The sequence below is a fragment of the Phycomyces blakesleeanus genome, assembly GCF_001638985.1.
Source record: "Phycomyces blakesleeanus NRRL 1555(-) unplaced genomic scaffold PHYBLscaffold_19, whole genome shotgun sequence".
NCBI classification, from domain to species: Eukaryota; Fungi; Mucoromycota; class Mucoromycetes; order Mucorales; family Phycomycetaceae; genus Phycomyces; species Phycomyces blakesleeanus.
The window spans coordinates 522,142-539,607 of record NW_017265152.1 but is presented as its reverse complement, the minus strand read 5'-3'; the positions used below and the strand labels follow the sequence as shown (position 1 = coordinate 539,607).

Genomic DNA, 17,466 nt, shown 5'->3' with positions numbered 1-17,466 from the left:
ATTTATTTGCGTCCAGAGTTCGGTATTAAAAATGAAAAAGGATATTTGTTTGTAAAAAAAAAAAAAAAAAAAAAAAAAAAAAAGAAGCGGCTAGTTGGATTTGTGTAGTACTTTGTGTACACAATATATATATATATATATATAAATGTAAAAAGGTTTAATTTTTTTGGTACGATTTTGTTTTTGAATCTTTATGAATATCGGATTTTTCTCAATTGTGAAATTGAAACAAAAAAACTAATTATCTATATTATTAAAATATGTATATATATGTATATAAAATAGAACAATAGAAAATTGAGACTCAAATATATATTATATATTTCTTATTTAAAAATAAATAAGAAACAAATAAGAAATAAGAAATAAGAAATTGATATTTCCGAATAACTGGTACCCACCCCCTCTTCTCTTTCTCCTCCTTTTCCTTCCCTTCATTAAACTTCTATACACCTGTAGTCTTCCATTAAAATACTTTAGATACATACTGAGTCTATTGTCTTACTTTTATGGCAGAGTTGGTCTGTATGCCAGACTGTATTAGTCTGTGTGAGTTTGTGTGTCAGTCTGAATCGAGTAGATTCAAAAATATTCAAAATATTCAAAATATTCAAAATATTCAAAATATCTAAAAATATTATTCAAACTTGTACTTGTTGTTTATCGGATGATGGACTTGCTTTCAAGTATCGCAGTCTTTTTTTTTTTTTCTTTTTTTTTTTAGTGTTATATTTATATATATATTATATAAATATAAATTATATATAAATATTTTAACACTAAATACCCAATACTTATATTGTACTAATGCTAAATATTTTTCTTTATCTTCTATTTCATTCTATTTCATTCTCTGTTCTTTTCCCCCCTTCCTTTTTCTTGTTTCTTCTTCTTCTTCTTCTTCCTTCTTATTCCTTCCTATTGGTATTCGAATCATTCGTCCTTTTCACACTCTATCTCTCTCTCTGTTTTTTTTTGCGCGCGCTCTCTCTTTCTCTCCGTTTTGTTTTGTTTGTTTGGTGCTTGACATTCAAACTGTTTGAAATCGCCATTCCGTTTGGAATCGAGCACTCTAATGACATCTTATGTTGTCCCACCACCTTTAGGACTAGGACGCCCAAGTCGAAGAAGTATTCGTTACCGTCTAAGTAATAATATAATATAATATAATATAATATAAAAAAGAAAGACAAAGCATAATAGTAAATAACAAACAAAACAAAACAAAACAAAAAACTGTTTCCTTTAGTTGTCGCACAACATCCACTGAGAGCACGATGCTGTGGTTTTGGTGAAAAAGACAGACGACCCATTGATCCCCCGCCTATTGTCCAGCTCTATGTTGAAAGGCAGGACGGCACATTACAGAAAGTAAAGTAAGTACAGAATCACTGTCGAAAGTCACCGCCATAAAGGCAAATGATTATAATTAGCATTAGCATTAGAATTAAGCAACTATTATGATTCTTGCGCTTTTGATTCTTTAAACAGCATACAAAAATGCATCAGTTTACGTACCTTTTTTTTTTTTTAAGAAAAATACTACAAAAAAAAAAGCAAGATAGTTTTTGTCATTTTATATATAGATATACGCACACTAATACACCTATCTATTTATTATATCTATATTTGTAATTTGTATATGTTATACACAAAACGCAGAAATTTTTCTAACACATCTGTCATAGTGATGCCGATAATATCTCACATTTGGTCGTTCATTGCGATCTGTACTCTGAAGATCAACTCGATTGTCGCAACATAGTCTATCACCCGTCTTCTCTGTCTCACACACACACCACGATTGTACCCAATTATTCTTCTTCTTCTGGTGGTGGTGGTAATAGTGGTTCTACTACTAATCCTAATCCTAATTCTGGTTCTGGAACTGGAACTGGAACTGGTTCTGGAGCCTTTAGTGCTTCCAATCCTAATGCTACCTCCAACTCTAATTCCAATTCTAATCCTACTGGTGATTCGACTCTTTCGACCGTAATGTCCTTTCATGAACCAACCTCAGCCCGTAATCTAATGGGCGCCATATCAGCCAACGCCTACCAACTCTTGGACACAAACAACGAAAGCGGCATTTTCTTTGTTTTTCCAGATTTGTCGGTGCGTACAGAGGGAAGATTCTGTCTCCGTTTTATGTTTATCGATCTCTCAGTAGGGTAAATATTACTTTTATACTAACAGAAGAAGAAGAAGAAGACAAAAGAAGCCCATAGAAGAATATATATATATATATGTACTAAAGCTATTACTGTATATTTAAACCAAACCAAACCAAACCAAACCAAACCAAAAACAAAAATGTACACACATCTACAGAGAACCTATGACAATGAGTACCCAGATACAAAACCAGACTTTCACTGAACCATTCACAGTCTATACAGCCAAGAATTTTCCCGGCATGACAGGTACACAATTCAAGCAAATATATATATATATGTGTGTACATACATATATCTGTGTGTGTGTGTCATTTATACTGGCGTCAAGACTAATATTTTTCTACCTACCTAAATCTATTTGTAGAATCTACACATTTATCAAGGTGTTTTGCACTGCAGGGTGTCAAGATTGCCATTAGAAAGGGTACCCGTATCAAGCAGCCCACCAATCCAGCATTCAATCCAGACAACTCCAGGCGTAATATACTCCTCCCTGCAATCAATAAGAATATTAAACCATATATCACTCCACCGACCACTAAATCCGCAAATCTTGCAACACCTGCAATATCTACCACGGCCACAACCGAGGCCACGGCAACAGAAACAGCAACAGCAACAGCAACAACAGCCTCTAAAATTGCTTCCACATCTACATCTGTCTCAGTCGCCACCTCTACATCTACCTCTACCTCTATTGCTCCCGCTGCCGCTGCCGCTACCACTTCCATTACCTCTACATCAACATCCGCCTCTACCTGCACGTCAAATAACAAGGGAAATAAGAATTTGAATCTCAATCCATATACATATACATATCCATATCCATATACATATCCATATCCATATCAAAGTCAAAGTCAAAGTCAAAGTCAAAATTGCGATGAGAATTCAACCGAGAATCCAAATTCAAGCAAAACAACAGAGCCAGTCGTTCAACAGCAATCACAAACCTACACTCGCATTTCCATTTCCACAGTTCTCTCTTCAGATAACCAAAATGATTAAATACTAATAATAATTACAGTGATTATAATAGCAATAACCCTCTCTCTTTTCTTTTGTTTTCTTTTCTTTATATATATATATTATTTGTAAATATAGTTGCAGGATTTCTTCAAACAAATAACCCATACAAAATTCATATCTATATATCTATCTATGTGTAAATAATAAAAGCCATAGAAAGAGAGAAAGAGACGTACACAATAAATACATACATGTATACAGCAACTTCTTTCAGGGTAACACAGGTACGAGTCGACCACCAAACCACCAAACCACCAGCTTACAGATTCTGTCTCTTTCTGCCTCTTTCTGTCTTTCTATTATTTATTTATTATTTTCTCCCTCTCTCTCCCTCTCTCTTTTTATCTAGGTCCATTTATCCCATATATATATATATATATTTGTACCTGTACTTGTACTAGTACATATATAATAGTATTTTGTCAAACCTTTATTTAATTAATTGATTTATTTATATTGATTTTCTCGACCAAAAAAAAAAGTGCGCATTCTTATAATTAACCCATCAGACGCACATTTCATCATTCAAAAAAAAAGGAGCAAATCAAAAGAAATACAATATAAATTATGTTAATCATCCAAGATGAGCATTCCGACGATCCTAATCTGGTCACCAAACCAAATCCAAACCATCAAGATTCATCAAACTGCATTAGCCAATGTTTGGTATGATAAGACCAAAAGAAAAAGATATCTAGAGATATGTACATTTATACCTTCATAGAATATCAATACTAATTTACTTATATTTATTTATTTAATTGCATACAGGGCATGAGTTTGTATTTTCGGGCACACAGGAACAAATGTCACAAAAATGCAAAAGCGATGCGTTGGATACCTACAGACTTACCTATTGACAAGAAAAATAACAGTATCTGGCGTGACTATGTGGTCAAGGACTTTTGTCCGAATGATAATCTGTGGATCGATTGTCTCGCAAGAGAAAAAGAAGGAGGAATACCTGAATTGTGGCGTGGACTTGTTTGGCAGGCCATCTTGTGCATGCCTGCATCATTGCCAGCTCTATATGACCAGTGGATCATATTAAACCAGCCTCTCCAGCCACAGCCACATTCACATTCACAGCCACAGCCACAGCTACAGCCACAGACATCTCTAGAGAGACTCAGGGATGCATTAACTGACCAACTCGATCACTTGTCTACCGAGACCCAGGTCCTGGTTGATTTCCTGTCGACTGTGGTAAATACCCTTATTTTTATGCTATAGATCGATTGATTGATTGAAATATATATTTATATATATATTTGTCTGTGAACATATCTATTTTTACTTGACAGGTGTCAGAAAAAGAAGCCTTTTGTGTGTTCGTAAGGTGAGTCGATTATTGAACCCTTTCAACTAAAAATAAAATAAAAAAATTCATGCTAGTCATGCTAATTTCTAATTCAACCCCTCTTTATCCCTTTCTTTCTCTTCACCGTCATTACCATCATCATCATCATTTTCATCATATTCATCCCCCCCCCCCCCCCCAATATGCTCCCTTATCTTATTCCCCCCCCCCTTTTTTTTTGTTAACCTCTCCTGTCTCCTTTATAATTATCATTATTTATGAAAATAATAATATTGATGATTAACAACAAATCCAAAAAAAGATGGATGGAAACCGAGAACCTTCATTTGGTCACTCTGAACAGTAAACCCCTCAAAGAACGCCTAGGATTATTGGATTCCGTACTGGCCCAGACATGCCCCATCCTTCACCAGCACTTTGCGCACCACGATGTGCGGCCCGAGATGTACGCTGCTTCATGGTATCAGACACTGATGTGCAATGTCCTGCCGCGGGACTGTGTCTTGCGCACGCTTGATCTGATCTTGCTCGAAGGATCGGTCAGTGGTGTCACCCGGATAGCGATTGCGCTTCTAAAAGCCAACCAATGCCTTCTCTTGGCCATTCACAGCCAGCTTGATATCATCAGGTTCTTGACCTCTGAACAGCTTGTCGTCTGCTCGGGCTACAACGATAGCAATCCTGGTGCCTTGCTCAAAGATGCAATGGCCTTGAGTGCCATACTCACTCCGGCCGCAATTGATCAATTATTGATAAGCGTTTCTAACGAAATTGACCAAACACAACACCAAAGACAGAAGCCATTACCATTGCCATTGGAAGTATCGACAGCAACAGAAACTTTAAATCAAATCGTGCCAATCGATAATGATAATATTATGACCCCAATATACCAATCTAATGCCTCGATTCCCAGCACTGTCATTGTCGATCCGTTGACCAAACATTGCCATGTAGGCACACTCGATTCGCCAATTTCGGGACCCCTTTCCAATCGCTCCTCTCTCCTCACCCTGAGTCAAAAGAGCTGTGGAACCCATCAAACAGCCGAGACTCTTGTAGATTGGTCACCAAGCAACACCACCAACACCAACACCAACAACAACAAGAATCTCAATGAGAGTGACATGTTCAAAAAACAGCAAAAAGAAATCAATCAGGATTACCTTGAGACGGGTTGGGATGCAGCCATGCTGGGACGTGTTACTTCTGAACTAGTCGATATCAAGCTCGGCAACTTTGAGATGAGCCAAAAGTACGAAACCATGTGCCATGCCTACCAACACGTCCTGCACCAACTCGGGCTCCTGGATGAAGTTGACGGCTCGCTGGTCCAAAAGACCCAGGACCTCGAATCGACCATCAAACTCATCAAGGAGCAAAACGCCAAGACTCTGGAGGAAAATGACGCGTTGGCCAGGCAAGGCAAGGATCTCGAAAAGGGAGTCGTGGTTGCTCGAACGATGGTAACCGAACTCAGTCTAGAGCGAGACACGATCGCAGGGAAAGTTGAGAGATTGGCTTGTCAGGTCGCCAAACTCGAGGCAGAAAAGGCCCGGTACTATGTGCCCTTGAACTTGAACTTGGGATTGGGATTGGATATGATAAGACCAACCACGGATAATGCAACTACTGCAACTACTGCTATCAGCACAGGTTCTCAATTGGGAGATACGGGTATTTGTCAGGGTACTTCCAACGCGATTACTGAATCTCCAGCTCAAACTACAACTACAGTTACAGCTACAGATACGATGCCGAGTCAGACTTTTGTTTCCAGTGGAGCATACACGGAGCAGCTAAAGCAAAATCAGCAACAGAAGGAAAATGGTCATAAACATAAACAGGCTCGACGTTGTACACTTTCTCAAATGAGCACAAGAATTGATACGAATAACCGACAGATGATTGACGAAGAAGCAAGATACGTGCAGAGTGAATTGAGGTGTCGTGAACTTGAGAAGATGCTTGCGGAAACAAAAGTTCAGCTAGCAGCCCAGGAGGCTGAAGTAAAGACCTACACCCTGCATTCCAAACCAAAGATAGAGGCCGAGATAGAAAGTAAGGATAAAGGCAAATGAAATGATATCAAAGGACTTGGCATGAGAATTGAGCCTTGCTGCAAACCATTGTTCTGATCTTGTTCTTTAGATACTGGTGGTGCCGGGTCACTTTCTTTTCTATCCAAGCGCATGAGTCTGACTTTTCCCACACGTCCAATGTCAGTTCAGTACAAAAAGCCTGCAAGACCTTTTACTCTTCCGGCAGTCAAGGCTATCCCTGCAGACAGGTCGGATCCCTGTTTCTTTGAGCGTCATGATATCTATCAAGGTCGTTGATCTTCCTTGTGTTTTGCTTATGTATGTGCCTTATAGTGTGTATTGTGTTCAAACAATCCCTTTTTTTTATACTATATTTTATCTTATCTTTTCTGTGTGTTTGTATGTGTATAATGATCTATCAGGAGACTTCCTTGCGTTTTTCTTTTATTTATTTATATTTTCCTTACACAAGAACTTACTTATGCAAGAATAATTTTAACAGAAAAACAACAACAACAAAAAGGATGTCTTGCTTTCATTTCCCCCTTACTTTTGATAAAGCAGTTCACCAAAAACGAAAAGAAACAACCTCTTGCATACATACACTCTAATTGCACACATACACACACATATATAAATATAAAAATATTCAGATACCCCTTCCCCTTTACTCCCCCAAATCTCCCCTTCTATTTCCCCTTTCCTCTCTCTCTCTCTCTCTCTCTTTCCTCACACCCCTTTAATTTTTTTTTGTATTCTTATATTATTACATTACATTACATTGTCATATTATAATATAATATATTGTTTTCTTTATATACTATTTTATATCAACAACGTGTGTGTGTGTGTGTGTCTTTAGTATTGTAATTTTCATGTACACCTTTATTTTTAATAATAATAATTATATTTTCAAACAATAATCTCTCTATTATTATTGAATTAAATTGAATTGAATTGAATGCAGGAACTACAAGATACTTATTGTTGCTGTTGTATGTAAAATACCAATAATAAACCAGAAAACATACATTACAGACGCGCTTTTTATTTTTATTATTCTTATTGTTATTCTTTCTTTTTCACATGTCAAGCTCTGGGTTATTTTTCAAAGTTGCACATTAAACTAATGAAGAAGTATAGGAAGCCTTCTTTACCACTTGTAAGAAAAAAGAGAATATATAAAAATATTTATTCTTTACACAGATTTGCGGTGTCGGAAAAAAATAATACCAAGCGTAACCTTCTCTATTAAGTTAATCTGGGGGGGGGGACTGGGACTGGGAGAAAGAATGGGAGAAAGAGTGGGAGAGAGAGAATAAGATGCGTCATCTGGCTTTACCTGAATATGCCAATTAGTTCCTATTTATTTTTTTTATTTTATTTTTGCTATTGAATTTGGACAGTTTTGAACGCAGTTTGTGTGGGGAAGAGTACAAGATGGTAGGACAATTTGAATTGACTATCATATGAAGAATAATATTTAATAGATATATATGGACATCTTATACATGTATACAACATTCTACTGGGACCAAGTGTATATATATATATATATTCTTGTAAAGAGTTGCGACCTATACGATGGTTACTATTGATATTGGCTGTTTGATTTGGAATATACTCAATGTTTATTTTATCTATTTATATACTATAGCTTATATTCTCTGTTGTTAGGCTGTATATTGTCACGTGAAATACGCGGTTTATTAAAGCAGGACTAGAACCTGAACCTGAACCTGAACTAGAACTAGAACCAGAACCAGAACCAGAACTCAAAACTTTGACCTACAATTTAGAGCTACAAAAAAAGCGAGTAACCAAGCAACCAAGCAAATAAATACATATATACATATATACATATATAGATGCATAAAAGAAATAAATAAATAAATAAATAGAAGGATTATAGGCTATAGTCTATATGTAAAAAGTAGTTTAAATATTTGTATATACATTTACCCCGGCCATTCAAATCTTCACATCTATACCACACACACAAAAAAAAATCCTTCCTCCTCGTGTCAGCCAAGCTATTCATATTCATTTTCATTTTCATATTCATATGTGTGTGTATGTACTTGGTTTTTGTCTTCTTTTTAAGGAGCCAGCCAGTCAACCAAGCAACCAAGCAACCAAGCAACCAAGCAACTAAAGAAAGCATATTGACCCCCTTTGCAATATATATATATATATATAAAGAAAGAAAGAACAAACCCCCCCTTCCTCTTTAAGTGAGAAACCTTAATATTACCTTGAATTCTATTTTATTTTTATTTCCCCTCCATCTCCAATCACTCACTCACTCACTCACTCATTCATTCACTCACTGACCCCCCTCATTTTTATATATATATATATATATTTTATTTTATTTTTGGTTTTCCCTTCCCACCTTCCGTCACAACAGAGAGGGTGAATAGGTAGTACATGGTTACACAGGTCATTCGATTTGCATTCTATATAAACCAAGGCGCATTACCTTTCTCTTTTTTTTTTAAAGACTCTTTTCCTCTTTTTTTTTTTTTTGGTTTATATAATCGTTAAGAAGACCAACTTTTAATCACCATGACTATTCCCGAAGCTTCCCACCGCCACGCTGAAAAGAACCGTGCTGCCGTTGAACAATTCAAGGCCTTGGCATCCACCCTTGAGGGCTGGGAGCTCTCATCTGAGAAGGACGGCGTGAAGCTTTACAGCAAGAAGGTTGAAGGAAGTCCCATGCCTTTGGTTCGTGGTGAGATTGTCCTCAAGGGAACCGACTACAGTGTCAGAGATGTTGCTGCTGTTGCCTTGGTACCTGGCTGCAGAAAGATTTGTAAGTACCATTTCCCTAGATTTCAATATGTGTTTATGATGCAATATGTATCATCATATCATATCATATCATACCATATACTATACTATACTATACAGTAGGGAAAAATTTAGTGTCTATAGTGTGGGTACATTGAAACGCCAATGTTATTGACATTGAATATCAATTTGTATCTATTATAAAAATATATATATATTGTTATTAGGGGATGAGCGTTATGATGTTTCCGAGACAAAGGAATGGTTCTCTCCCTTTGAGTCCCTCTTCTGGGTCAAGCTTAAGGCTCCCTGGCCCATCAGGTAAAACCAGCATACATATATATATATACACTAATCAATCAATCAATCGACTAAATAATTATTATATGTGTATGTATGTATCTATGTATCCAGCCCCCGTGACTTTGCTGCCTGTTGTTTGCGCGACATGAGCGATGACGAGTGCAACCTGGTCATTGCCTCTGTTGAAGACCCTCTTATTCCTCTGGTCTCTGGCTGTGTTCGCGGCAACCTGATTGTTTCGGGCTGGAAGGTCCACAAGGTCGCCGACGGTGTTGCGTTGACCTACATTACCCAGGTCGATCTTGCTGGCTCGATTCCCTCGTCGTTCCTCAAGACTATCCAGATCCAGGTCCCCCTGTGTGCCGGCAAGGTTGTCGAGTACATCAAGTCCTACGGCTTCCCTCCCATCGTGCTCGAGTGCACCTCGGGTTTCCAGGGCGAACACTTTGACCACGCCAAGCGCTCGTTGGTTGCCCACGTCGAGGGACAGGGTGAGGCCCGCTTTGTGGCCTCCCACAAGATGTATCCCAACGGTGTCAAGGTTGCCATCTCTGGTGCCGGTACTCCTGAAATCATTCCTGGTAACAAGGATGACAAGATTATTGTAGTCAGAGGTATAGATGGACCTGCCACCATTACCATCACCAAGGCTTAAACAAATCAAATCAAATAAGAAAGAAAGAAAGAAAAAGAAGAAGAAGAGAATAGAATAGAGAAGTTCATTCCCTTTTATATATATATATATATATATATATATATATATTGCCCATTACAAATACATAAAGACACACACATTTACACACTCACTCCACTCATATATTCACATAAACACTCAAACATATTCTTTTTCTCTCTCTTTTGTCCCTGTTGAAATGAAGGCAATATATTTATAATATATCAACCAAATTAAACATTATTATTATTATTATTATTATTATTATTTGGATTCTTATGGAAAGCAATTATAAGTTTTCTTATTTGTATAGAAAAAAGATGCACCATTAAAAATCAAAATCTTCAAGACAAGATATGGTGGTGGTCGTGATTTTTAAATTACCAGTTATCATTATTGTGTTTAATGCTTTATATTGCATGTGAAATTTGAAATTTAGCGTTAGTTTTGCTATTGTTTCAAAAAATAATATATATATATATATTAATGTCAAAATGTAAAACGGATATATATATATATATAAAATATATATAAAATATATACGTTTTATATATAAAATAATGTTTAAATCTCAGTTTTCCCGAGATTAGCCATTGCAGCGGCCATGAGTTTACCCAATTAAAATAAGAAGATAAAATATATATATATATATATATTTGTATATGCAGTCAAAGACGGTAAAAGAAAAGAGCAAGAGAGAGCAAGAGAACGTGGAGGGAGAAAGAAAGAACGAGAACATGGAGAAAGAAATATTAAAAAATAAAAAAAGATTGCCTTTAATCAATCATCCGATTAAATGCCAAATGATTACACATTAATTGAGATGGATCAACTTTTTATTTTATTTTATTTTATTTTATTTTATTTTAATAGTAATCTTTATCTAGATCAGACTAAATGAGATTTTGATATATACACCTCTTATAATGATAGTGATTTGCCCTATCTATTATCTATCCCTCGCCCTCCTTTACAAAATATTCACTCAGTATAATTTGACTTGCAATTATTACTTTTATAGTTATTATACAGTCATGATTTACTTTCTTTTCTTTTTTGTTTCAAAAAGCAATATGTTTCAAATTTGTATCTGTATCTGTATTTGTATATGTAATTTTTTTTTATTTATAATGATTTTAATAAAATAATAAATTCGAAAATATTTGTCATATAAACAGGTATCGAATAAATAAAAAATAAAAAAGAGAGAGAGAGAACGAAGATATATGCGTGAGAAAAGTGAAGTGAAGTGTGAGTGAAGTGTTTGTGTCATAAGGAGAGAGAAAGAAAGCAAAAGTGAATAATACAAAAAAATGATATAAAATACAAAGGTACAGAAATACAGAAATACAGAAAACTAATATGCTAAAAGGACAAAAAGGACAAAGAAAATAACGAATTGCTGTAAAAATACAAGGTGAAAAAAAAAGGGGGGAGAATATGTATGTGAGTGAGTGAGTGAATGAATGAGTGAGTGAGTGAGTGAAAATGTGTAGTGGAAATCTGAAATTCAGATATGGTCCCTTCTAATATAGAAAGACAGAAAGAAAGGTCATAAACACATAAATAAATAAAAAAACATATAAAGTAAATAATAAATAAAAGAAGAAGAAAAGGTCAAGAGAATTGGTATCTCTGTTTCTTTTCTTTTGTTAGCGCGGGTGTTCTTTAAGGAAGAGAATGTCTGGGTGACAGGGATCCTTCATCAACATCATCTTCGGGCATGTTGTTCAGTACCCACCCAACCTTCCAGGGTCGGCCACAGGTCCAGTACTTCGGTGTGCAGACAAAGTGTTCGATTTCTTCCTCAGGATCAACACGTCCATCAGGTCGAGATTTGCGCATCTGATCGATGTGTTGCACAGCCTTGCGTTTTTCTTCTTTACAGAACACCCAGCGGCAACTGCGGCAGACACTTCCACCACTCTTGTTGTATCTATAATGACTGATGAGCTATAAAATAATAAAATAATAAAATAATAAAAAAAATTTAGACTTACCGAAGTCCACATTTGTTGCAGAGATACACAAATGGTCTGCCCTTGTCATTGAATACAGACGTGGCAGGGAATGGCCAGTCGAATGCCTTTCGCATGCACCCATCAGAAGTTTCTTGACAGGCCTGACATGGTCCCTTTACACGAGACGGCCGGCCGGATGTAGGATGGGATTGGCGGGGCGAGACAGGCTTCTTACGATTCCTTGGCTTTTGAATGTCTTGGCTCATGGTAGGAGCAGCCGAAGACAAAGAAGAAGAGTTGGCAGCTATTGCTGATGTTTCATAACTATGATGGCTACTGTGGCTACTGTGGCTACTGTGGCTACTGTGGCTACTGTTACTTCTGCTTCGGTTTCTATTTCTATTTCTATTTCTATTTCTGTTTCTGTTTAGGTTTGAGTTTGAGTTTGAGTTTGAGTTATTGGTCGAAACTACTGATCCAGATTCCTCATAAGTTTCATCGTTATCATTATCATTATCACAATAGATATCATTCTCGTTCTCAATATCATTGTCATTGTTGCAATCATCATCCAACCAGGGACGACGGCGGACTTGGGGAGTATGGTGAGGCTCGGATTCAAGGCTTTGTTGATTTCCGGATCCTTGTGTTGCTGACAAAGACAGACCAGAAATTTCTGAATTCGTAAGGTCTGAATTGGACGGGAACATCAACACAGATGATGATAAGGGTAATAATAATGATGCTGATGCTGATGCTGATGCTGATGATAATAATGATGATGTTGTTGTTGATAACTGTGGTGATGATGTAAAAAAGGATAATGATGATGTTGGTGTTGGTGTAGATAATAATAATGATTGGGATGATGAAAATGTTATTATTTCTTGTTTTGCGGGTTGGGAGAATGTTGGTGATGTGGCATCAAAATTGCGGCTCTTAGGGATACGGATTCGAGTCGCAGGTGTGTTTCTAGGACGCCCGGGGGCCATTCGATTGCGATTGTTAATGTTGGCCTTGAGTTTGCTATGTCTGGCAGCAGCAACTCGTTTGCGCAAGGCTGTCAAGAGAGACTCTCCACAGATGATTGTTGGAGTGCAGGTCATTCCACGGTTATGGAGATCTATTGCTCCGTGTTCATATGAATGTGCATGTGCATGTGCATGTGTACTGGGGTGTTGGTTTGGTGTGTCTTGGTAGCGCTGGATATTGAGTTGAAAGACCACACTTTGGTCTATGGCTGTCTGCTGGAGAGCGTCGTCTATGATCGATGGCGATCGGTGGGGGATAGCCTTTGGACGATAAATCGAAAGCCGACCGGATTGATCGTATTTGATAGGACGAGAGGGACTTGAGATTGGTCTAAAGAGTCTCGGAGTCGGGATGGTGTCTTCGTCGTCTTCTTCGCTGTCGTGGAGCAGTTCTGGGGGAGATGGCATGGAAAGAGAGATGGGTGAGACACGACGGAAGGCACTCTTGTGGTGGTCGATGTCGGAGAAGTTCGAGGTTGGGCTATGGGGGTGCATTGATATCGAGTAGTCGTAAGGTGGTGTCGAGGGAGTGTTGTTGATATTTGAGCGAATCATAAATGGAATGTGAAAGATGAAGTATAATAGATAATATATATATATATATATATATATATATAAATATGATCTTTGCTTTTATGTTTGCTTTTGCTTAGGTTTGCTTTATGAGCTTATATATATATATTATATATATAAAAAGTCAATAACTGATTGTCTATACGATTCTATAAGTATAAGCATAATGGTTAATAATGTATGTATAGAGTTATGTTGATCCAATTGAGATTTCGTAATATGCATATATAAAACGAAAAGATAGATAGATAGATAGATAGATAGAGAGAGAGAGAAAAGGACGCTCACCAAAAAAGAAGAAAAAGTATATAATGGATATAAACTTGAAGAAAAGGATTGCAGTAACAAGAAGTAGTAGTAGTAGTAGTAGTAGTAGTAGTAGTAGTTGTGGTGGTGGTGGTGGTTAAAGAGGTGTAGATATAAGCAAGCAAGCAAGCTAAACAAGCAAAGAGAAAAGGACACAGGAATATGTGCATGTATGTATATATATATATATGTAAAACATAAATCGGGATTATTATCATTTTATTTTATTTTATTAAGCGGGTGGCATGGCCAATTTAGCCAGATCAAGGTAAATAATATTATATTATAATACTATACATAAATTTAGTTATTGAAACTGTAATAATTTTTTGCTTGGCCTTAATCAAATCTACAGAAGCACAAAAACAGACACAGACATAAATGATACACGTATATAGTATTCACAAATGGAATAGAGTCAGAACCAGAGAGTCAGAGAAAGAGAGAGGGGAAGGGGGAGGGGAAAAAAGTTAACCGTGAATGGAGCCGGAAATAGGCGGTCAGGCCGGGCTACTGACCTACCGGGTTACACACCCGGATAAACAGCCACTTTTTTTTTTATATGTATATACATATATTTATTTATTTTTTATTTTAGAAAAGTGCGATCGAATATTAAGGGCCATTTTTGTATACTATACTATACTATACTATATTATACTATACTATACTATACTGTATTATATTATATTATATATGAGAGAAAGAAAGAGTGCGTGTGCGTGTGCGTGTGCGTGTGCGTGCGTGTTCATTTTGACTTTTTTATTTTTATTATTATAGTAATAATAATCATCACCTTTTACCCTCACCTTTTACCAGCACCTTTTACCAGCAAAATCACAATCCTTATTAAAAGGCACGGGCTTTTCTTTTCTTATTACTTTCAAAAATATGAGCGGCTGAAATTAAGCCAAAAACAAACAAACAAACAATAAATATATAAATATATAAAAGAAAAACCCAAAGCTTAAAATTTACAGCCATTTATTTTATTTTATTTATTTTTTTAAAAAAAAATAGCATTATTAATTAGCGATGGATATTTTAGTCTAAAGGCCATTTTGTGTTGAGGTAGTCATGGTAATGGTAATGGTAATGGTAATGGTAGTGATAGTGATAGTGATAGTGATAGTGGTATGATTAGAGATCATGAATTTCTTTGATAATATAATATAATATGATACTTTTTTTATTTATTTCTTTCTTTCTTACTAAATTGTTATTAGACTAGATTTACATTACAGTGTATGTAACTTGATTTAAGCTATGTAGCTCTAAAGATGTATAGGTGTGTCTTGATATCTTTACCAAAGAAACAAGAAGAATATTATGCCTATATAATTCAGATATATGAATCTGTGTGAATGTGAATGTGAATATGAATATGAATGTGAATATGAATATATTTATCTATCTATGTCGCTGTTGCGGGTGAATGATTTTGGATGAATACATGCCATACAAATCAACGATTGCCAAGGTTAATTTTTTATTTTATTTTTTTTCATCAACCGCCGAAACTTTGTGAGTGTTTCTTTTTTTGGAAATCCACAATAGTCATAAACACAAGTACCCAAAAAAAGAAAGTAAAAGGGAATACAGCAGACTGGATCAGATCCATTAAAATTCAAATTGACATTTAGTAAAAAAAAAAAAGATATGACACGCTAGTTAGTGGCTGCATACACATGCATATGCATATTGGTTATAGGAGAGTTATTAGTGAGTAACCAGATCAAGAATTTATATAATCTTGAGTAAGTTACTGCTCTATAGATTCATTCATTCAATTGTGAAAAATAGAGTAAGATTATTCTATTGCTTTCATATTTCATTAAAGAATTAATCTTGATCTACTTGTTTTTTTTGTTTTTTTTTTACAAGAATCTATATTTGACTATTCTATTGCCACAATGTATAAATATAAATATAAATAACAAGATCAATAGCAATAGCAATAAACTTCCCTATTTATTATCTATTATTTATTAATAGAGCACACAAGAAAAGCTTATCCAACCTTACCTTGGCACATTGGCCTCTGGTTCTAGCTCTGGTTTTTCATTTTCATTTTCATTTTCTTTGGCTTTGGCTTTGGCTTTGGCTTTGATCTTGTCTTGTCTTGTCCAGATCCAGATCCAGATCCCCTATAAATTATAAATACATAAATATCCCTTGATTTGAATACAACTCATTCTTATATTCTTAATTATTATAAAAAAATCATTTCTTCCTTGCTTTCTCTTTGTTCTGCGCCAATTATAATTTATATATAATTTTATTTTATTTTATTTGGGTTTTGTTATCTGATTCAGCAAAATTCACCATGAGGCTTTAAAACCCAATCGATTGGCTGGCTTATCTGTTTCCCGCTTTTCCCGTCACAAAGAAAGGAATGCAATATCAGAAGAGAAGAAAATCACAGCAGGTGCAAGACGCAGAACATTTTTTTTTGATTGATTGATTGATTGATTAATGAATATACATAGGGCCGGATATTTATCCATTCCTTGTTGTCCATTAGCTATTTCTTCCAAGAAAATACATTATTCACTTTGCCACGTTTAAAACAAACAATCCAAAAATAATAACCCCCTTTCCATTTCTTTATTTTTTTTTTATTTTTTATTTATTTATTTTATGATTTATGTTGTTGTATCCATGGCAATAAATATATATATCTTTTTTTTTTAAAAAAAAAAAAAAAAAGAAAAGGAAATATCGTGCCAAGATGTTACATCTTTGTATGTATACATGTATTTGTATTATAAATTCTATTCCGAATTTTGCGACATAATTTTTTTAGTATATTGTATATATGTTCTTTGATCTCCAAACAAAAAAGTAATTATATAAAGTTATGACGTCCATTGTAGCTTATATATCCACAAGTCTCTCTCTCTATTTATTTTTTTAATTAATAATAATTACCGATCAAATTTAACGAAGCTAAAATATAACAAGTTTAACTAATTGACCAATTAAGAATTTTGTTAATATATTCAATCGAGAAAGAGAAGAATTGTGATTTATTATCTATTATTTAGGATTATGATAATTATACATCCACGCGTCAACCGGATGGAATAATGAATTGTTGTTATGATTGTTTTGGCAAATAGAATATAGCACGGAACAATTCATTACCGTCTTCCAAAAGAGAGCCAAGCAAACAGAGGCTTGAGGATTAACAGTTGTACACATATTAAGGTTTTTGTACTTGTATTATCATCATTTAGTATTAGCAACAGTCA

The 17,466-nt window shown here is 35.4% G+C and overlaps 3 protein-coding genes across 3 annotated transcripts; 2 read left to right on the top strand and 1 right to left on the bottom strand.

Moving 5' to 3' along the window:
• Positions 1-3,773: 3,773 nt before the first annotated feature.
• Positions 3,774-6,866, top strand: PHYBLDRAFT_171609 (hypothetical protein; the record flags this gene model as incomplete). Its single annotated transcript, XM_018436633.1, has 5 exons — positions 3,774-3,872; positions 3,978-4,412; positions 4,511-4,545; positions 4,829-6,588; positions 6,679-6,866. The coding sequence occupies 5 exons, from the start codon at positions 3,774-3,776 to the stop codon at positions 6,864-6,866; spliced, it is 2,517 nt and encodes an 838-aa protein (XP_018288267.1).
• Positions 6,867-9,080: 2,214 nt separating this feature from the next.
• PHYBLDRAFT_182531 (hypothetical protein) lies at positions 9,081-10,610 on the top strand. Its single transcript, XM_018438634.1, has 3 exons — positions 9,081-9,387; positions 9,593-9,686; positions 9,780-10,610. The coding sequence occupies exons 1-3, from the start codon at positions 9,138-9,140 to the stop codon at positions 10,321-10,323; spliced, it is 888 nt and encodes a 295-aa protein (XP_018288266.1). The 5' UTR covers positions 9,081-9,137; the 3' UTR covers positions 10,324-10,610.
• A 1,399-nt stretch (positions 10,611-12,009) lies between these two features.
• On the bottom strand, positions 12,010-13,888 carry PHYBLDRAFT_171607 (hypothetical protein; the record flags this gene model as incomplete). The annotated part of the gene is made up of 2 exons (XM_018436632.1): positions 12,010-12,286; positions 12,342-13,888. The coding sequence occupies 2 exons, from the start codon at positions 13,886-13,888 to the stop codon at positions 12,010-12,012; spliced, it is 1,824 nt and encodes a 607-aa protein (XP_018288265.1).
• Positions 13,889-17,466: the final 3,578 nt, after the last annotated feature.

Bases quoted from the DNA above. Each gene is read 5' to 3' on its own strand.
- PHYBLDRAFT_182531 (XM_018438634.1), top strand. From the start codon at position 9,138: ATGACTATTCCCGAAGCTTCCCACCGCCACGCTGAAAAGAACCGTGCT. The intron at 9,388-9,592 runs GTAAGTACCATT...TATTGTTATTAG, and splicing joins ACCTGGCTGCAGAAAGATTT to GGGATGAGCGTTATGATGTT. The intron at 9,687-9,779 runs GTAAAACCAGCA...CTATGTATCCAG, and splicing joins AAGGCTCCCTGGCCCATCAG to CCCCCGTGACTTTGCTGCCT.